Consider the following 21,863-nt stretch of genomic DNA (forward strand, 5'->3'; position numbering starts at 1 on the left):
GGCTTGTCGTTCAGGCTTCGGATCATACTTCAGCCAAATGACATTTCAAAGTGTTTTAAACTACTAAGAAACATGGCGCTTCTGAATAAAGCAGATTGGTATACTCCAGCTCCTTTGTGGCAAAATGGTCCTGCACCTGGTGCATTTTATCATTTCCCAGGAGGTTCTACACATTCCGGTGTCGGAGGATTGCAAAGATCACAGTAAAATACTTTATCGTCTATTCAACTTGCTTTAGAAAGTTTCTTTCAAATATTGCATGTCATCTCCAATTTCATAAAAATTAATAAGCATATACAAATAATTGAAGTATTTAAGTTTTCGATATTCTAACAAAATAAAGATTCGATAGAAAACATGAAATTTAGATTATATCGTTTAATTTAATTCTTCTAACCTTTCCAACCTCTACGACTTCATCTTTTGGTAAATTGAATTGTGTTTTATTACTTTATAGGGCCCCTATGACAACTGGTACATCTGTAGTTGGAATCCAATTTAAAGATGGTGTTCTTATAGCAGCAGATATTCTTGGTTCCTATGGATCATTGGCAAGATTTAGGAATCTTGAACGTGTGATGAAAGTCAATGACAATATTATCCTTGGTGCAGGAGGAGATTATGCTGATTATCAGTGCTTGAAGAGCAACATTGAAAGAAAAATGTATATTTTATATATACATATATGTAATTAGTATTTTATAATAATTTTATAATTTTTTACTTCTTATAGTCTTGAAGAAGAATGTTTGGATGATGGTTTATCTTTAAAACCAAAAGCTCTTCACTGTTGGTTAACTCAAGTAATGTACAATAGAAGATCACGTTTTGATCCGTTTTGGAATAATTTCATTATTGGTGGTTTGGAGGGTGATAAACTGTAAGTATTTTATTCTTCTTTTACTTTTATATACATGCATAGTATTTTTCATTCTCCATTTAGGTTTTTGGGTACTGTGGATAAACTTGGCACAGGTTATAGTGACCCAGTAATAGCAACTGGATATGGTGCATATATGGCAACACCTATCTTAAGAAAAGCTTATGAAGAAAATAAAGAAATGACTAAAGAACAAGCAGTTGAGCTTCTATACAAAGTAATGCAAGTTCTTTTTTATAGAGATGCACGATCTTTCCCGAAAGTAAGTTATATAATTACATCAGAACCTTATGTTTATACTATTTTATACTTATGTTACACTATAGGAAATATTTATATTTTTCAATTTTTAGTATCAACTTGGAATAATCACGAGAGAGGGAGGTGTTGAAATACAAGGACCATTAACTTTAGATAGCTACTGGGGGCCTGCTATTATGTAAAGATAAATATAAATAAATTTTTCTTAATAAAATGTATTTACAATATGATTCTACTAAACAAACTTTCATTGTATCACCTTTTATTACAAGATGTATTTAAGGCAATAAAAAGTAAATTTCCAAGATTAATGAGTCAATACATCACAGCCAATATCAGTAATCAAAATGGTATGTTCACATTGTGCAGTTCGTGCATTATCTATTGTAACAGCTGTCCATCCATCTTCTAGAATTTTAACTTTGTTACTACCTTGACTTACAACTGGTTCAATAGTAAATGTCATCCCAGGCAACATTTTTCCTTCAAAATTATTTGCTAATAATAACATAAAACATTTATAAATTAAATATAATATAATAAATATTTAAATCCTTAGTATGTTTATACATTATACCAAAATAGCAACATACCAAAATGAAAAATATCTGGTGGTCCATGAAAATAAGTACCTATGCCATGTCCTGCGAATACTGGCACTATAGAATATCCTTGTTTAGCTGCTGTTTCTTCTATAACATTCCCTAAAAATTAAGGGAGAGCATATAAAAGTCCTACAGCATATTCAGATTATTACAATCATTACCTATACTACTGAAATTTTCATTAGGTTTACAAATATCAATAGCATTTTTTAAGCACAATTCTGTTACACTTATTAAACGTTTAGCTTCATCATCACATTCTTCCACTTCAAACATTTTTGAACAATCTCCATGATAACCATGTAAATATACCTAAAAAGAAATAAAACATTACTTTGGATTTTTATATTTATAACTGCAAAAATATGTACATAAAATATATATTATAATATAATATATTATTTCTACTAACTGTTACATCAACATTTAACATATCTCCTTTTGCTAATGGCCTTTTATCTGGAATTCCATGGCAAGCAACATTATTAATACTAGTGCATATTGACTTTGGAAATCCTTTATAATTAAGCGGACTAGGATAAGCTCCATTGCTTATAATCATTTCATGGACTACTGCATCTAATTCATCTGTAGTTATACCAGGCTGAAATAACGATTGTTATTTAAACTACGCTCTTAGTTAAATTTCATGTTTGTAGTTATTGTATACCTTTATGTATTGTTTAATATGAGTTAATACTTTTTTAGCAAATCTACAACTGTCTCTCATACTTTGTATTTGATTTTTATCTTTAATTTCGGGTTTTTTTGGACCATCACGAGGTATTGAAGATTGACTGTAAGAAGGTTTTGGGATATATGGTGGTACTTCTCTAATTTCAGAAACTTGCCATGGTACAATAACCTCGTAACTTCCAAAAGAATTATTTATAAATTTACGTGGTATTGTCTAAAAAAATTATTACACTGAATAGTTGTATGACAATATAAAATAACACTGTTTTCTTGAAATAAACGTACTTTGAGTTTTCTTTTAAAAAAGCTTCTGAGAAACATTTTTGAGGTATTTATATAATTATAATTTGAAACAAAAGATCAATTAAAAAGTTCCGTATTTATGATTTTATTATATTTATAATTTTCATTCTTGTTCCTAAAAAAGATCTATTAGAAAGATATGTATATGGAGTTTGTTTAAATTAATGAACTGAAAGAAACCTGAAATTTGACGTCACTTCATTGACTACGTACAAATCAGCTGATACAAGAATTGTTCGATAAAATAACCTTGAAAAATCTACATTCACAAACCATGAATGCTATGAAATCGTTTCGTGAAATACTAGCGCACGCAAAGAACGTGTTAATATTAACTGGTAGTGGAATTTCTGCAGAATCTGGTATCCCTACATTTAGAGGTGCTGGTGGTTTCTGGAGAAAATATCAAGCTGAAAATCTTGCAACTCCAGGAGCATTTGCAGCAAATCCTTCTTTAGTTTGGGAATTTTACGAATATCGTAGAAGAGTGGCGAGTGAAGCTAAGCCTAATAGGGTATTTTAAGAAGTACATTTTTTTATTTCTAATTAGTACACATTTCTTAAAAAATTATTTGTACATTAAATTAAGTTTTTAGGCTCATGAAGCAATTGCAGTTTTTCAAAATCGTTATTTAAAAGAAGGTAAAAATGTTACAATTGTAACACAAAATATCGATGAACTTCATCAAAGGGCAGGAGCCAAGGATGTAGTGGAGCTTCATGGTTCGCTGTATAAAACTATATGTACAATTTGTCATGAAATTGTTGTAAATAAGAATATTCCAATATGTCCTGCATTAGAGGGAAAAGGGTAAGATATCTTTAATATTTCATTATAGATATTATTAATATAAATATGAATAGGTCGCCAGATCCAAATATTATGATTTCTGATATTCCAAAAGAAGATCTACCTAAATGTACAAAAGAAGATTGTAAAGGTTTACTAAGACCTTACATTGTATGGTTTGGTGAAAATCTGGATGACTATATACTGGAACAAGCTTGTGAGTATTTTTCTACCTATATAAATGTGCATTAGAAATTTTAACAATAAATTATAACATTTAGATAAAATAACTTTTTAATAACATAACAATGTCTTCTATTTAAATATTAGATACCGCCGTTGAAAACTGTGACGTCTGCTTAATTATCGGTACTTCATCTATAGTATATCCTGCGGCAATGTTCGCACCGCAAGTAGCACAACGCGGAATTCCTGTTGCTGAATTTAACTTAGAAACAACTCCCGCTACAAACTATTTCGAGTAAGTTAAAATTATAATTATCGCAAACATTCTGTAGATAAAATAGATATATACATGTAATGTAAGAAAATATAAAATGTAGTAATATATTCAAAATCTTATGATATCTTGTGACAATCCTGAAATATTGAAATGCATGTAAAACATTCATAAATAATTTTCGAAGTCCTGTACTTTTTTACTTGAACTATTTATATGACGTATATCTGCAACAAAATAATATACGCATTATTTAAAGGTACCATTTCCAAGGTCCCTGCACCATTACTGTGGCAGAAGCTTTAGAACCTTGATTCCCAAAAGTTAAACGAACATAGAAGTTATAATAGTTTACCTTGTACTAGGCATACTTCGGTATTTAGTTCAAGATGGTGTAAATATTCCAACCATGATTGTTGTTTGGTTGAAAGGACATCTCGTGGGCCTTTCACTTCTATAATTTTATGCTTTAGGAAAAAATATGTATTTTGAAATTAAAAGAGAATAAAATATTAATTTATAACAAATTTCATTTTTTGTAAAATGTATGAATAAAAGTATGAATAAAAATATATTTCTTAATACTTTTTTCTCAATGTTATCTATTAAATAAATACTCACCCTTTTGGTATCATAATTCCATACAATTAAATCTGGAAATCCAGCTTTCCAGAGTTTGAAATTGTCAATCAGTCGTTTACAAATCCCTATTACACCCTGAGTTCCCAAACAATGTACTATTTGCTATAAAATAGTTTTTCATTGTGCATTATTAAGTTTTATGATATGTTGGGTGATAAAACAATAGAATCAGTAAAATATGCACCTTCAGTTGTAAACTATCTGACTTAATTGGACTTGATGACATTATCGATTGATATCGTCCAAATTTCGCGAACTTTTCTTGCATGAAAGAGCTTAAAAACTCAGAATTGAAGTTACCAATAATTTTAAGTTTCGTATCTATTTTTTCTTTCCTATTTTCATAGAATTCGCCTGTAAATAAATCACTCGGAGCTTCTTGATATGGTGATGAAAATGCTCCAGGAACATGCACATCATACAATTCTTCCCAAAACAAAGTACAAAATAGAGTAATCGGTAATGCACCTTCCAAATGCAATCCATCAGGGAATCCTTGTTTCTGATAATAGTGGAATGCAACAGTTTCTACCGATCCATAACTTTGACCATCAGTATTACTTTTTATACACCAAGTACTTTTACTGCCTGCAGTATTTCTAGAACAATTTAATTTCACGTTATATCTCAAAATAAAAAAGACAACGCGTATGTAATTAAATTTACCTTGGCATTTCTGTGGCGTATATAGTGACGGACCTGCTCTGATAGAACATGGGTGATATAACATCCTCCGATATACAATGATTACCTAATATTTTATTAAGAGTATCTCTCGTGCTTGGTTTAATTCCATTTTTCTTCTTCACAATTTTTCTTGCTCTTTTCATAAGATTTATTTTATCTATTTGTGTTATGTTTTCTGTACTTAAGGCTTTTATTATAATGGATGCACATGTTTCTATGTCTTTGTGGTGATGCATTTCAATGAGAGCTAATTCATCATACCATTTCCCTTTACATGTATGCATATAACAATTTTGCTCCAATAAGAACAATAAGATCTCTACCACTCGCTTTTTATTTTTGTTTGTTTCATCTCCATTTTTTCCATCTTCGGCCTTTTTATCATCATCCTTTTTAAATGCCTCTATAGATATGGAAATAATTTTCATCCAGACAAATTCTGGCATATAACGAGTAACATGTTTAGGAAGCATAGAATTTTCTAATCTACAAAAATTAAAGTTGAGATTATTGAACACCTTTTCCATTACAATAGTAGAATTTAAATTACCTTAATGACTCATCCTTCAATAAATTTTTTAATACATCCATAGCATAGTTGCCATTATTTTTTACTTCTTTCCAATTTTTTTTCTCTATATATTGTAATGTTGTAGATAATACAGATCTGACTGCTACATAACTACAAATGCAAATAAATTTAGGTCAATGAAAATTATAAAAACTTATCTCTATTTTTAAATCTATTGCTAATTTGTAAAAATAAGTTTACCTCATTAGATGTAATCTAGAAGAAAATATTGGAAAATAATGCCCAGAATTTGTTGGGAATATTATTTTCCCTAAATAAATATCACATAACATATGAAATGTATCTGCCAGACTATTTGCTGGATCTTGATTTGGCATCAACAGTATTATTATCTTATCAATAATATTCCATGTTTTGAAATTTATACATACACAAAAATCTATTATGTCCAAAATTGAATCATATAAAATACTACTTGGAGTCTTCATTCCAGGAAACAAAGATTTTTTATTTGACAATTGTAATAACTTTTGGATATTACTTTTTTTGTTTCCTTTAGGATTAATTTTCATCTTTTTACAAAGTTGCTGTATTTCAGTTACTTGCAATAATTCAAGTATTGTATCTAATTTCTCATTTTTAATATCAAAACTACAAATAGATCGTGAAGCAAGAACTTCAAAAATATGCTTTAATTCTGTAGCTATTTCTGGGTAAACTATGCTACTTTTCCTAAACCACGTCCTCTTTCTTTTTATCATCCTTGCCAATAACATTTGAGCGTCTTTAGGAAGCGTGATTATAGAAAATATAAAATCAAGTTCATCTTCATTGAAATAATTACAATTAATAGGATTAGAGAGTACAAGGAAAATAGTAGTAAATAAAGTTTTTGAATTCAAATCATCACATAAGTTTATGTCACTTAATTTATACTTTGTTGCAACTTCACTATTTATGTTATTATCTATGTCACTATATGTATCAAATGTTTTTGTGAAATATATACTCTTTAGATCAAACTCATGTGAAATATTATCTTGCTTTGCTAAATTCATATATGTAATAGCCCGAATTAAAATGTTAGTATCTATATTTTCACCAAACAGTTTCTTCCTTGCATTAACTTTTGGAGATTTATCAGGTGATACTTCGGAAATATAATTTGATTTTTTAGGTGTTGAGGAAGGTGTTGAGCTGTTAGAATTTCTAAATAGAAAAATATTTTTATCTGGAGTTCTTAGTTTCTTATTTGGAGTATCTTTTAAATGACAATTGTCTTTAATAATAGGTGATGATGTTTTCATATAACTATTATTTCTTGATTTACTTTCTGGTGTTTTTTGTAATTTCATACTAATATTATTTGGTGATGTCTGTCTATTAAAATTTGAAGAATTTTCTAACTTGTTATTTGATGTTATCATGCAATTTCCATTTTCATTTAAAGTTTCTCTTTGTATTTCATTTATTGTATCAATCATTGGTAGTTCATATTCTTTATCAAGTTCATGCTGTGATATTCCTCCTAAATAATCATTTCCACACAATGATACATTATTGCTTGCTATCTGAACATTAGTTTGAGTCATTTTTGCATCATTTAAGTTAACATCATGCATTTTATTCAACTTCTCATATAGAACTGTACAATCCGATTGTTTAGTTGCTGACAATAAAACGTTTGTTTTTTCATTTTCCTCCTTCCTCTATAAAAGTAAAAAAAGATATAATTTAATTTCATACAATATCTTATTTTATAAAAAGAATAGGATTAAAAAGAATATAAACGTCAGCTAACCCTTTTTGAATAAGGTATACTTTTTGACCTAGCACATTTTTTAACATTTATCACAGTTGATTTTTGTTTGCCGATTGATTTGTAGAATTCATCAATGCGTGTTTGTTGCGACATTGTTTTATATTTGCCTCACAATAAAATAATTGCACTTTTTAAATCACTATTGTCCATGCCAATCTTTGACTCTCTTTGTTACATATATAAATAAAGCGTGATATAATATTAAAAAACTATCACTTTAATAAATGCTTCTATTTTCCACAGATGTATATCAATTTCTTTATTTTTATCAATAACATAAAAAGGAAGACTAAACCACACCCATAAAACATCTCTGACTAATTAGTCTTGACTCATCTTATAGAATGTCGAAAATCTTATACTATATATTATGATAAGCGATATTTAATTGTAGAAGTAAACCTACGTGCTACACTGCTATCATTCTTATATGTTCTCGCGAGCGCGGGTTCCGACTTATGTGCGACATACGCACACACATACGTACATAATGTATGCATACGTAGAATATAAATAAGGCTATAGTTCAGTTTACAGTGAACACGCGTTCAGAAGTTCTGACTAACACACAGACTTTTGACAGAATGCGGCTTCTTTTATTCCCGCGAATTGTTCCCTCCTTCGAGACGGAAGTAGAAAAGGAACGACGTCACCGGATTTGTTTACTTCTTCCTGAATTCTGCTTCCATGTATATCAAAGATACACAGAATGCTCAAATTAAGTAAAATTCCACTTGTGATCAGCATTGCACTAGCAAAATAAATTGTTCTGTTGTAGCCAGCAATAATTGTTTATTAATAACTTTGATAAAAAGAACTTCTTTGTCATAAGGTTTATACTGACATTGTATGTATCACACATAAAAAATTATATAAAACGTATTCATTTCCATAAAACATTGTATATACTTACTACAGTATATTTTAACAGAAGTAATAAATAAGATGTTTACCAAACCAATGTTTTGCCGCCATATTTATCCATATGATTTACGATATACATATGTATCTATACATACATACGTATATGGCTTTATTACCGGAAGGAATTTCTTATTTGACTTTTTGCTTTTTTAAATCTAATATGTTTACAATAAGTACAATTATATAATTTAGTATCAAGTACTATTCATACTATACTAAGCAGCGAAGGATATCGTAATGAGTATATAATGAGATCAATTAGTCAGAAATAGTCAGAATTATAAGTTTCTAGGTATAAAATTTTGCAGATTATAATGCCTCTATCGAGAAACAGATTTCTAACACTTTAATTTGTAATAACATTCTCTCTATATAAAGTTTGTTAAAGTCGACGTTATAATACAAAATATACAAATAAATAAAATAATATTCATATTTGCTGGCATTTTTATCTGATTATCCTAAAAATAAAAAAAAGGTATATAACCTTCAATGGTGCAAAACGGATTTGAAAATTTGCAAAAACGCAAATACTATAAATAAAAAAATCCTCATATTTGAAACATAATAAAAAGTTATAACAAATTCTATTTTCACAATTTTATACACGATAATTGTATAGAATTCTATATAGCATGAATGTGATATTTATAAAAGAATAAACCTGTGAATAAATTTATTTTAAAAAATGTACAAAGAAAATGTAATTTTTCTATTTCTTTCAAGTTCCTCGAGCAAGAATTAAGTATACAAAGCATCATCATAAACAAATTTTATTTTATAATTATTATCAGCTAGGAAGGTAAAGCTACGCGACGTAATCTGAATTTATTTTAAAATATTTGCCTGTTTAAATTTTGTTGAATTTATGTTTGTTACGAATATTTTCTTGTTAGCGTTATATGTGAAATGCAATTGCGTCCTGCTCCTTCTTCACCTACGATTTTTTAGGAAACAAATCATTTATATATTTTAATAGTTAGTATAGCAAATACTGTGTTGTCGTATAATACGTAAAACATTCATTATAATGTGATTGCAATGTAAATACAATAGATAAAATAAAAAGTAAACTTCGACTTGTTGACATGAATTACATAGATGTATATCACATATATATGTTTTATACTGAAGAACTATTTTTTTCATTTTTCTTCTTTTACTTGAATAACGTACAATAATTAATTTATTTATAATTTTGCCAATTTGTTGAAATTACATAATCTGGGTATGTTTAATAATCAAATTGCAATGTATATATATAATATATACACATTCAATTAGTTATATTAACTAACAGATTCAAGTGTTAATCACATTTATTATAGACATTAATGCTAAATTATAATTGAATTTAAATTTTTATATGTAATTAATAGGAAACAACTCATCTACCTGATAACATCTCTACTTGTCTAAAAATATGAAAAGGCAAATAAATGCAAGCACTTTTGACTATTTTATTCAAAATATTTCTCGCTTTCCGTCGATAAAAGAATTTAAAGTTTATTATTATTATTGCAAAAAGCATGTACTACAATATTACAAGCACATCAGAGTTATAGAAAAGAGAGAGAGAGAGAGAGAGACACAGAGACAGAGACAGAGAGACAGAGAGAGAAAAAGAGAGAGACAGGCAAATAAATTTAGGAATGTAATTTTTATTTGTTAGATCTCGACGGTTTATAAGCAATAAATATAATTCACGCCTTAATTTATATCTGATGATATTTTATTTGGATCAAATTAAATTTGATACATGCACTCAGTGAAAGGTGTTATCAGGGGACGAGAGAGCAGATGATGTATGTATCGAAGAACAAATAAAAGGGTTGTCTAGATCAAACATTCTAAATATATAGAATTTGATACACCTTCCCTTTACGTTCTCCGACTATACAATCTTGAGAAAAATTCTCTATACTCTCGTCAAACTTTCGTTCAAACTGGAGCTTTGGTTGGAGCGTTTTTTCCAATTAAATCTTCCTGTCGCACAGCGACATAGAAGTCCTACTGTATTCACAGAATAAAATACACGTATAATAGATACACCGCATTTCGACACCTGTCGATATTATCGTAAAAGTTTTTTTAACACTCAGAACTTTTTTAAGAGCTTCACGTTGAACATTATATTTGTAAGCTCATTCTTTCTCTTAATAATTTGTTTTTTTTTCACACGAAACGATTATAGGTCTTGTTCGATCGCTCTAAATAGTTGCATTGATTCGGCTTAGTCCTACTTACATGGTACAGTATTGTTTTCCGCGAATGCAACAAATTGGGTAAACACGAAGTCTCACAGCTCAATTCCACCGAATTATTTTTTCTGAATCACATCGATCAACTATATAAATCATTTGACAAAAACTTTCTTGGATAATAAAACATTTCACAAATATTGCTAAGTAATACTTTGATTACCATATTGTTTAGCTTATTTACCATAAATTACTTAAAAGCAACGAGATATCGGCCTCGTTATCGATGAAACTTCGTGTTTGCCAAATCAGAAAATGTAAAGCGAACTCAGTCTTTGGTTGGAGCGATCAAACCTTTGAAGATTTTCGACGTTTCATTTGTAAAATGGCTATTGGGTCAATATTTTTAACATTAATAAATTTTATATAAAAATCCATGTACCACTATATTTCGTTTAAAGCGTTCCAACTAAAATAAACAAATGATTTTTACAAGTACATTCTTGGAAATATTTTTCCGCATAATATCACTCGTCTTTCTCAAAATCATATGACGGAAGATATTTTCTTCTTTTCATAAATGAATTTTGCAAAGAAACATAAGATATGAATGGGAAAAGAAACAAAATAATGAGAAAGGTAATGAAATACGACTTAATTGAAAATTTGTAAATATAATTAAGAAAAGTGAAATAGCACTTCATGTTCAATGGTGAGTTTGAGAAAGACGAGAGAAATAATCAGATACCTAAAGTATATATACAAATGTGGCAGAAATTAGATTTCACAAAATGTTATATAATATACAGGCGAGTGAAATTCTTAACAAAATAATAAGTCCTATCCAGGATAAAATTTCTTTATTACTCCTCCTCTAAAATCGTCCCGAATTCATAAATTTTCATACACATCGCTGTGCACCTACCACAACAACATTAATTACAGTTATTTTTTAGTTAATTACCTAAAAGTAAGAGATACAATAAGCGTAATTATTTTTATATGTACAATATATCTTTTTTGTTTGTTTCTTATTATGATTTCATGAAGTCTCTAGAATTTGCAACATTTGCACCATTATATTTTTCTCTTGATTTCGTATTACGGCTCGCGAAAGAACTTTTTTATTGCATACTTGGAAAAAATTTCTATGCTTCAAGTCTGGAAAATGAATGACTACCTGAAAGACTTTGCCATGGCCGTTCGTAATACACTTAAATTATAAATCTTCAGTCCAAGTGGCTAGGATATTATTCGTCTTGATCAGTGCCTACAAATTTCAAATAAACAACAGACAATGTGTTGCATATGTGAATGAAACCTTTTCTAAATAATAATAAGAATTATGCGACAGATACTCATGAATTTCGTCAGTTCTAAACTCATATATTTAATAATCTATTTTAAGTAACTATATGTATTTTTTTATAGGTGTCCTTCCTATTAGCCACACAGAAATATGAAATGTGTAATTGTAATAAATGTGTAATCTTTCTTTCAAATAAAACAACTGCTTCTTTCGTATCATCAATTATCAAATAAAAACATCTTAGAATCTCGATATTGTCAATTTTCTTGCTAACTTATTTTTTTATTCAATGCTTATATTTTAATGTAGTATCTCGATATACAGTTACATGGAATGGGAGACAATAATGCAGAAAGACTAAGAGGAAGAGAATAACGCGCATAAAAATGTGCGCAGATTCAGTAACTATTTTCATTTTCATGTTGGTTTTATCTAGTGGTAATTAAACTTTTCTTTTTATCTGCAAAATTATGTAACAAAGTATATGGATTATGTACCAGTAAATGCCTCAATCTCAATTTTCGTATAATTATACCAGTAGATTTCAAAAACTGTTTGTCTGCATAAACAACTAAATTTTTGTATGGCATTAGTACTCATTGATACGATTGATTTAAGCAGGAAGCTGATAATCCCTTATTTAAAGCTTAAACACAGACTCAGCTATTATTCTAATATTTATGTAATGTATCAATTTTTTGTAAAGAATTCTACTGGTATGAATATACATATATAAGATATACCCATTTTCCCAAATACTGTTACTTAAATCTTGCTATAAAGTACTTAACAAATTAATAGTACACAATTTCACTGTATGCCAATTTTTTGTATAAAAAGAATAATCAATTTACTTGCAAGCTAATTAATAAAATTTAATATATCATTATGCAGAAAAAATCGTTTCTTTCATATTTTGTATGGCAAATAAATTCATTAATCGTTATTCTTATTTCCACAACTCGCAATTACTAAATTGAAAGACGAAAATTTTTACATGTTCTGTGTAGATATTATAAACCCTAACCATAGTGTCATGAACTTGTCAAAATGTAATATAGATTTTCATGATACAAGCTTCTCAAACGCAACATTAAGATTTATATTTATATATAAATATAAATATATAAATATATTAATATTTATATATAAATATAAATATATAAATATAAATATTAATTTATATTTACATTTATATTAATTCAAAGTATGTTACTGAAATAGAAATGTGTGGCCCTCAAAACTATAAAACAATTAGAACCTCCTTTGTTATGTGCTAATATAAAGATTATTACTGTTAATAGTTTCATTATTTCACAGCCTGAAAGCTTTTAACATACTACTATTTTAACATACTTGTAAAGAAATAAGATGAATACTTTCTTATATATAAACTGAATGTATGTATATACAGTATTGAAATAAACATAAAAATCCACAGTAAATCAAATTAATTTGAGTTCATCAAGAGCTTCGAAAAAACAACATGTATTAAGATTATTTATAAAAGGTTTACTATACATTGTTCACAAGAGGTATCTATTCTATCTCTAGTTTATATCATTTAAATAAAATTTACAATCATAAATGTACACACAGAAATATACCGCCAAAAGTTTAGATTTCATATTTCAAAATAATATAATTTAGAATTAGCTTTTACAATATTTTATGGTGTACTAGTCATTACCTTCTCTCAGATTTATCTAATTGTCAAAAATACGAATATGTATTCCAAACATGCAAAATTTCTAAAAGAAAACTGAAACAAAAATCTCTCTGTAATACTTCTGGAATAAAAATAATTAATGCTGTGTTTGAGAAAGCCTATGATATAATTTTAGTAACTTCATTAAACATATTTCAATGGTATCATTTGCATATGAGTAAAAAAATGAGAAAGGAGTTCTGCCAAGTTTTTGATAAAAATGAGGCTATAATTTTGTCAAATATAAAAGTTCCCTTGCGTTGAACAAAACTATTTTTTGTTTCAGAAAACAAAGAGTATGTACATTATATTATTTTCATATTTATCTATTAACATCTAAAAAGATATTTATATTAAGAAATGAAGAAACATAACAACAGTCTGAAACTAATACTAAATTTAATATACCAAAAAGAAATGAACTACTCCTTATAAAGATTTAATGAAATACTGTGACTGCCTCGAATAATTGTGACTGTTCAAGTTGCAAGGAAACAAACGACTTAGAGAAATAAATTATAGTCTATTTCATGGTCAAAACAACTTGGTACTTGCAATGGAATTGACACTGTTCCGTTGTCATCGCTGTAACAGGCAACTGATCAGAGTATTTCTGCAATCTAGCCGTACCGCATTTCGCATTAACGAGCACGTAGTGTATGTTCAGTCTCCAGAAGGTAGACAGACATAGGCAAGGTAAAGTTAGCGAAGCCCCCAGTGACGTATTGGCGGCAACAGGGGTGCCGATAGCAGGCATCATGTCACTTCCATCGCTAAGGAATTTGTTTTATTTGCCCGTACAAGCTGCTGTTGCTGTGGTTTACCATCGCAAGTTGCATTTTCCACTCCATCCACCTTCATATCCAAATTTTCACTATAATCAATTATGGAATCGTTGATAACAGATATTTTCAAAGTAGTCAAAGATACTAGATTTCTACTTATGTAGTTGAACAATGGATATGCTTACCTATTACTATTAAGCGTAATTTCCCCGGACGTTGGGATTTGTTGCGCCTGACTCTGCGTCTGTTGTTGCTGCCTTGCGAGACTCGCCAATTTGCTCTGTGTGATAAAGCCAGGTAGCAGAGTGGACGGCGGATGTTTTTGTGGCAGAACTATCGTTGACTGATTATTCACAACGTGAGTGCTATTTGAAAGATTATTAGAGTTATTTATATGAGACAATGGCCCATTTTGATGTCCATTGCCAAAGTTTGTAATTGTTCCACTAGTTGTGGTACTTGCACTAAACACTCTGACTCCAGCACTACCACTGCCACAGCTACCGCCATTCCTATTATTCGTTGGACTAGTCAAGGATTTAGACAGAATGGAAACAGAATTGCTGTTGTTTGGTAATTGTCTATGTTGTTGCTGTTTAGACTGGTTCGACTGTGTCTCAGTAGCACCACTTATGCATTGCGTAGATACTACACTCGACGTTGTCGGTTGGTTGGTTGTACACGAGAAAGACGACGGGACTGTAGAACTCGTAGAAGTATTTACAACACTAAAACCACTACCACTGCACTGAGGCCGACTCTGTTGTGTTGCAGGCTGTGCCAAAAGACTGCTAGGTAGCGGAGTCACAACAAAATGTGAACTACCCAGTTCGTCTGTCCGCATATCGTTAGAGTTATTATCCGATAGACCACTAATGCACGCACTACCGGTTATACTCGCAACGGCAAGATCAAAGTCCGATAGCGTATCCACAGAGAAATAATCAGCGATATTGAATTCTGATGTAAAAGGTGGTTCATCTCCTACACGCTCGGGCTCTACTTCCACACAGATAGATGTTGCTTCAGGTGGGAACGGGTATGGAAGCGGTTTCGATGGAGTTAATGTTGGCTCTACATCTGAGTCCGTATCACTACTTTCTTCACTTGGACTATGCACTGACACAGGTGGAGTCTTTGGTCGGAAATGTAACCTTTATCACAGATAAATTTATAAATTAGTTCGTTTATTCTAAGATCAAATTTCTTTGTCTTGTCATTTAACATACCACTCCTTCTTGATTGGAATTGTTGATGTGGCAGTTGTATCAGATTCCACTGGTTCCCGTTTTGGTTGATGTATTGTAAAATCTAGAGAAGACCACATATCATCCATATCGGTTGAACAGCGATCCAATATTACTCTGAAAGTGACATAATGTTAAACGATATTAAGAGATATCACTTTTATATAGCTATTTCTAAATATTTAGATATCATACCTGCCACCCCGACCAATTCGCCGCCGCGCGAAACCAATACATCTCGGTACTGGTTTGCTGATACTGGTCAGTGCAAACCTATACTTCTTATCAGCCAAGCCCCCTTCACTTTTATCACACCAAGGCCAGTTTCCAAATCCACCTGATACAGGCTGCAAAGAGAAAATCTCTATATCTACAATCCTGAAAAAAAGAACTTTAAGACTATTTCCACACTTTTAAAATAATTCGTAGCGATTTTCATTGACACCCATGATACATTAAACAGCTTGTGTAAAATTAAACAATATATAGTCCTGTTTCAAATACATACAATATTCGGTATACGTGTGTTTATGTCAGAACAAATCGTAAAATAAAAATTTGGAACAACTTAGCTGCACTCACTGGTAGATAAGTGCTATTTCTATTTCGTCGGAAAGTGAATTGACCCTCATCAGCAGTGTCTTCATCATCGCGATCTGAAGGAACCGAGGGCTGAGAATGTGAATGAGATGGGAGCGGACTATCTTCGTCTGAACTTATTAGCGGGTCCAGCCCGCTTCCAAGAACACCAGGCCGACTTCCTCGACCACCTCCACTACCTGTTCCACCCCGTACACCATTATCTTCCAAATTTCCTCCCCTGCTATCGGTTTTATGCTTTCGCTTCTTATATTGTCTTTTTTCTTTCCTGGGTACTACATCATCCTAAAATAAACAATAATATATTGTCATTAGTAGAACTTCTTTTTTAATACTAAAGTAATATGGAACCTTAAAAAGGTACTCACTTTACTACAGACTTTATTTGCCCAATTTTGATGAACACCAAACTGATTCGTGAACAGTGGAGCAAAAGCAGGTCTTGGTGTCTTCAACGCTGATACTTCTGCCAATATTTGTCCATTAAAGTCTTGTGCCTGATATCTGTAAAGTTCATTAATTATATAATATTCGAAATCTAATTCTATAGGGAGGGAAATATAAAGAAATTGGAAAATCGTGTCCATACCTTTTTTCATATACTTCAATTGTAAGATGTAAATGTTCTCGTTTGGTTTTCTCTCTTCTTTTAACCATTTCTAAAAGGGTAACTGCTCTACTAAGATCCCTACGGAGCTTCAGCATTTTTTCATAACTAGTTTCGTCGTTTTTACGATGTTTACGCGTTTGCATTTTTTCCGTTCTACGTCTAAACGCTAAATAAGGATTATTGGCAGCTGAACCAAACCGATGTTCTGTTTTAACCGTTAATAGAAGAGGATGTTGCTGAGACAGAGAAAGGGCACAACGATGTTAATAAAATTTTATCAGTAATTATTAACCATTAGATATATAAAATGTAAAAGCTTACTGTTTTAAGACGCTTATTCAGCCAGTAATCAAACACAGCAACAATTAAATCATCATCCTCTTTCAGAAGTGCTTTAGCTTCGTTAAGAGTGACTACAGTTTGTCCTGAACTTTTCTCTAAACGATCCATCATTTCTTCAAATTGAAGAGGAGTTAAGTCCATCTTACGACTTTGTACTGCAACCCATTTTTCATCTTCTGAGTCCATATCATAGTCTGGAATATCTTGTTCCATTGCAAAAGCTTCAGAAAAAATGCATACAATTATTAAATCTGTTATATATACAATAATATTGATCATTAAATATTAAAAATTGTTTATCATATTCTCTTACGTTGCATGTGTATAAGTTGACGAGGTAGCCTATAGTCAGCTGGGTATATTTTATCATAAGCTTCCACATCTGTTAAATCAGTTACCTCAGGAGTAGGAATGATCAGACCTGTGCATATTGCTCTTTGCAAGTGATGTTCCTACACAAACAGTTAGTACAATAAATAATATGAAATTTGATAAAATATAAAATTATTTAAACTTTTGCTTTTTCATATGCTACTATAAGGAGGAATAAGAAAACTTAAATATTATGCACAAATCTATAATGTACAATGACATTTAATAATATATTATATATATTTGTAAAATAGCATTTAAACATATATTTTAATGAAGGTCAATCAAATACATTGAATATATTGATAAAATAAGAATAAAGCAGAAAATAATGGAAATGACATATTTAAAATACATAAAATATAAGCAGAGACAGCTAAATAACATGAAGATCATACTACACAACATATCAGTAGATACACATTATTAGCGTTGTTTCAATAAGATACCATTATTGTATATAATGACAACATACTATTAAATGCTTATTGTTTACGTATTTGGGAACAGAAAGAAACAATCATCATACAAAAATTACATTACTAAACATAATATGCTATAAAAAGAATGTAATAATTAGAAAAACTGAAAACTAAAAAATTCTTGTACGTTGAACAGCAACGTTAAACCATCTATTTTGATTCCATCGTTACTTCAGTATACAAAGCTGACAACTGTCAATAGTGACGTAAGAAGGTGTACAGAAGTATGAGGAACAACAATAACATATAAAATATTTTTATCAATTACGTTTAACAATAAAAATAAGGAATTTCTAGACATAATAATGATAAAGAAGGGTGCCATCTATCGGTTGTTTACGAAGATGTAGATGAGAGTAAGATGGCGGACAGGGAAAACATGCTGGAAGAAGGTTGAACGTTCGACTTACACATTCCTCCTCCTTTTCCATGCCGCTGGGCATTTGGGGCACAGCACGATTAATGGCCGAGTAATCTGGCAGATCCGGTAGTTCCTCAGCCATATAAATCGGCATGGGCTTGGAAGCGTCCAGGGCACGGGCCCTGAACGACAGCTTGCTCATCCTGAGGCGGCTGGCTCGCGTGTTGACAACCGAGGTGGCTGGTGTCGAACCGTGAGACCAGTCGGGTCGGCTCGGGCCTCGGACTTAAGGAACGTGAACCTGACTGGGCCTGGTTAGGGGCCCTGCGGCCGTAATACCCGGCACAGAGAGCGCTCAGGGCCTCATCGTTCTCCGGCCATCGCGCTGGAACACGGTCACTCAGTCACCAAACGAGATATATCACTTCGAAAACATGTTTGCGTGACACGGTCCCTGCTCAAAGCCATCATGGCCGACGCACAGCCATTTAACACGTTCAGCTCGAGCAGTTCCGCGATGCGACGTGCGCCGCGCGGGAATCGGCTTGCTACCGCCACCGGTCGACTCACGAGCGTCTATTGGATGCTTCGCGTTTCCCTTTGTTATAAGCCTCGTTCACACTCCCTTCGATTTACCAGAGTGTTCAAAACTCTATCGAATCAAATATCTTTCAAAATATTTGTCAGTCTATAATAATATCCGAATTAAATGCTACACATACATTTTAATAGTTTCCAGAAATGTATATCTCGTTTATGCGACTTATAATTGTCTGGTGGCGCCGAAATTTTTAAGGCTTTCTTAACCTATCACTCTATATTTCATAAAAACAAATCAAAGACTTTTTAATTATATGGTATCGTTAAAAAGTAAACATGAATAAATATTCGGTTACAGGTTTACAGCAAAAAATTTTATATGTGTATTTTTTAACAGTACTAAGGTTGACATTTTTTCATCGCGTTATGAAAACATAGATTTAAAAAAAAAATGGAATTAATTGCAAGATTTACATTTATATATTTGATAGTAACTTAGAAAAATTAATGGTGATAAGACTTAATTATACTTTCTGATATCATGATAGTATTTACATACATTTATGTTTTGTATTTTAAGTGATTTTAATTTGCGCACGCGTCGCGTATGCGAGGATATTTTAAATTTTAAATCTTTCACGGAGTGCAAGAATTGGAAATTAGTTGATATTATTAGATGATATTGTTTATTCTTTTTATTTACAATTTCGATATTAAAATGAAGCACATTTTAATTTAACTTAGATAAGATAGATATCTTTCTAATACATTCCAACTTTTAGTAACACAAAAAGATATTTTCGCTATTGTAATTTCCTCATGTAATGTAAACGGAAAATCGAGTTCGAAAAATTTTAACAATAATATTACTATTATATTGTGGAGACTAATAAAGTAAAAATAAAATGGAAAATGTAAATAAAAAAGTATAAGTGTTAATATCTTTCGTTTGAACGGAAACTTAGGTTAGATGTATTGGTGCAACATGTCGAAGCAACAAATCTAAAGTTAGATATTAATTCCATTAATTTGAAATCAGTTATAGCGATGGTTGATCGTAGAATATTTTATTTAATTGAAGGAATCTTTGATTGAAGTTAAATCATATTCCCGCGTATCGACATGACGCAGAGTATTGCAATTCTTTCTGTGATTCCTAGGTTATCTTACCATCTTTGAGTTCAACTTCCAAACTTAACAATATTTGATATTTTGCCAGGTATTACTTTTGACATACACTTTCTTTCATACCCGTAGAGCTCGTAATTTTTCAGCTCAAGAGACCTTTTCGCAGCAAGCACGTGTTAAAACGCACTACTACTACGACATGCTGAGTACTGTATTTGCGCATTTGGGTTTCAGATATTGGCGGAAAATCCACCCAATTTAAATTTTCAATGCATTTTTCTAATATATCTTACAACTTACGCGTAATAATTTCTTAATCTTTTATTGCAGAAGACTTAAAGATAACATTTTCCCGTGTTTTTATTCTTAGAAACATTAATTATACAATATGAACATGTCTCTTCATAGACTTACAAACTCGTCTTTTTTTTCTTTCAGATAAATTTGATACACTGTCAAAATTACAAAGTGCAGATACAGTTGTAGCTGATTGTAATTTGCTTTTACCATATACAGATAAGTTACCATCTATAAAATGGACACAAACAACATGGGCTGGTATCAAATCACTAGCTTCAAATCTGAGATAAAAAGATAAAAATTATGCAGTTGCAATTTCTCAGACAAAAGTCTAGCTTCAGCTATGTCCGAGTATGTAATTGCACATATTTTTATTTTTGAATGTGATCAGAGACAGCAATATCAAAATCAAAAAGATAAAGAGTGAATAACAGATGGGAAAATTTCTGATCACAGACTTATTTGTGATTTGTTTGGAGTATTCTACGTTTAGGAAATATGGGGAAGACAAGTAATTATATTACGAAGTGTTTTTTGTTATTAGTGGTATAAATACTAGTTAACTTTATATAAAATATTTTTAATTTTTGAAGTTGCAAAAAAATTAAAAATGTTTGGAGCCACCATATGGGAAGTGACGAGAACACCACTTAAAGAGAACTTAAATTATCTTGATGAACATAGAACAATTGCACATTTGTCTGAAATGCTCACAAATTGTGATTATATTATTAATGTTTTACCACCTACATCTAGTATTTTAGGTTTGTTAAACAGAAATATATTACAGAATTGTAAAAATCATGGCAATGTTCTTATCAATATAGGTTGAGGTAAAATAATTAAAGCGATAGATTTATTAAATGCACTTGAACAACAATGGATTTCAAGAACTATTTTAGATGTTTTTACAGAAGAACCATTGCCAAAAGAAAGTAAATTGTGAACATTAACACAAGTAATTACATACGTACATACATTAATTAAAACTAAATCCAATTTTCTTTTACTAATATATTAGAAAATAATAGGAAATATTTTTATGCAGGTTATCATTACACCACATATCTCAGGTATAAATCGTGCTAAAGATGTAACAAAATATTTTGTTTAAAATTATCAAAGATATATATTAAAATATAACAAATTTACAAGATGGTTATTAAGTACTTGAATTAATAACTTAAGTATTTAACTATACATAGAATTTTGTATTAAATTTTTATATATTTTGATTCAGTACAAAATTGACATAAATGTAGATAATTATTATAAT

General features: G+C 30.5%; 5 protein-coding genes and 1 pseudogene across 8 annotated transcripts; 3 read left to right on the plus strand and 3 right to left on the minus strand.

Annotated features, from left to right (window-relative positions):
- Positions 1-24: 24 nt before the first annotated feature.
- LOC126872877 (proteasome subunit beta type-4) lies at positions 25-1,452 on the plus strand. The gene is made up of 5 exons (XM_050633095.1): positions 25-203; positions 458-664; positions 734-880; positions 944-1,142; positions 1,234-1,452. Exons 1-5 carry the CDS (start codon positions 73-75, stop codon positions 1,321-1,323), a joined length of 774 nt encoding a protein of 257 aa, XP_050489052.1. The 5' UTR covers positions 25-72; the 3' UTR covers positions 1,324-1,452.
- Positions 1,337-2,824, minus strand: LOC126872875 (methionine aminopeptidase 1D, mitochondrial). The gene is made up of 6 exons (XM_050633093.1): positions 2,728-2,824; positions 2,417-2,656; positions 2,159-2,350; positions 1,908-2,058; positions 1,735-1,845; positions 1,337-1,639 (listed from the first exon to the last, which is right to left on the minus strand). Exons 1-6 carry the CDS (start codon positions 2,761-2,763, stop codon positions 1,449-1,451), a joined length of 921 nt encoding a protein of 306 aa, XP_050489050.1. The 5' UTR covers positions 2,764-2,824; the 3' UTR covers positions 1,337-1,448.
- Positions 2,825-3,019: 195 nt separating this feature from the next.
- LOC126872876 (NAD-dependent protein deacylase sirtuin-5, mitochondrial-like) lies at positions 3,020-4,579 on the plus strand. Its single transcript, XM_050633094.1, has 5 exons — positions 3,020-3,259; positions 3,342-3,556; positions 3,610-3,752; positions 3,866-4,016; positions 4,255-4,579. Exons 1-5 carry the CDS (start codon positions 3,020-3,022, stop codon positions 4,307-4,309), a joined length of 804 nt encoding a protein of 267 aa, XP_050489051.1. The 3' UTR covers positions 4,310-4,579.
- Positions 4,079-9,140, minus strand: LOC126872855 (fanconi-associated nuclease 1-like). 4 transcript variants are annotated; one of them, XM_050633060.1, is made up of 9 exons: positions 8,592-9,140; positions 7,658-8,429; positions 6,097-7,565; positions 5,875-6,006; positions 5,304-5,810; positions 4,822-5,236; positions 4,617-4,739; positions 4,351-4,462; positions 4,079-4,222 (listed from the first exon to the last, which is right to left on the minus strand). In XM_050633060.1, exons 2-9 carry the CDS (start codon positions 7,769-7,771, stop codon positions 4,164-4,166), a joined length of 2,931 nt encoding a protein of 976 aa, XP_050489017.1. In that variant the 5' UTR covers positions 7,772-8,429; positions 8,592-9,140; the 3' UTR covers positions 4,079-4,163. The 4 variants fall into 4 exon arrangements, with proteins under 4 accessions (XP_050489017.1, XP_050489020.1, XP_050489019.1 ...); XM_050633063.1 differs by lacking the exon at positions 7,658-8,429 and having other exon boundaries at positions 8,592-9,139; XM_050633062.1 differs by lacking the exon at positions 8,592-9,140 and having other exon boundaries at positions 8,166-8,574.
- A 2,083-nt stretch (positions 9,141-11,223) lies between these two features.
- On the minus strand, positions 11,224-18,834 carry LOC126872857 (enhancer of polycomb homolog 1). The gene is made up of 10 exons (XM_050633064.1): positions 18,669-18,834; positions 17,718-17,856; positions 17,384-17,625; positions 17,042-17,298; positions 16,821-16,956; positions 16,435-16,737; positions 16,048-16,199; positions 15,835-15,969; positions 14,791-15,759; positions 11,224-14,694 (listed from the first exon to the last, which is right to left on the minus strand). The coding sequence occupies exons 1-10, from the start codon at positions 18,819-18,821 to the stop codon at positions 14,577-14,579; spliced, it is 2,604 nt and encodes an 867-aa protein (XP_050489021.1). The 5' UTR covers positions 18,822-18,834; the 3' UTR covers positions 11,224-14,576.
- Positions 18,835-18,997: 163 nt separating this feature from the next.
- LOC126872872 (glyoxylate/hydroxypyruvate reductase A-like) lies at positions 18,998-21,857 on the plus strand (annotated as a pseudogene).
- Positions 21,858-21,863: the final 6 nt, after the last annotated feature.

Source organism: Bombus huntii, chromosome 14 (genome assembly GCF_024542735.1).
Source record: "Bombus huntii isolate Logan2020A chromosome 14, iyBomHunt1.1, whole genome shotgun sequence".
Classification (NCBI taxonomy): Eukaryota; Metazoa; Arthropoda; class Insecta; order Hymenoptera; family Apidae; genus Bombus; species Bombus huntii.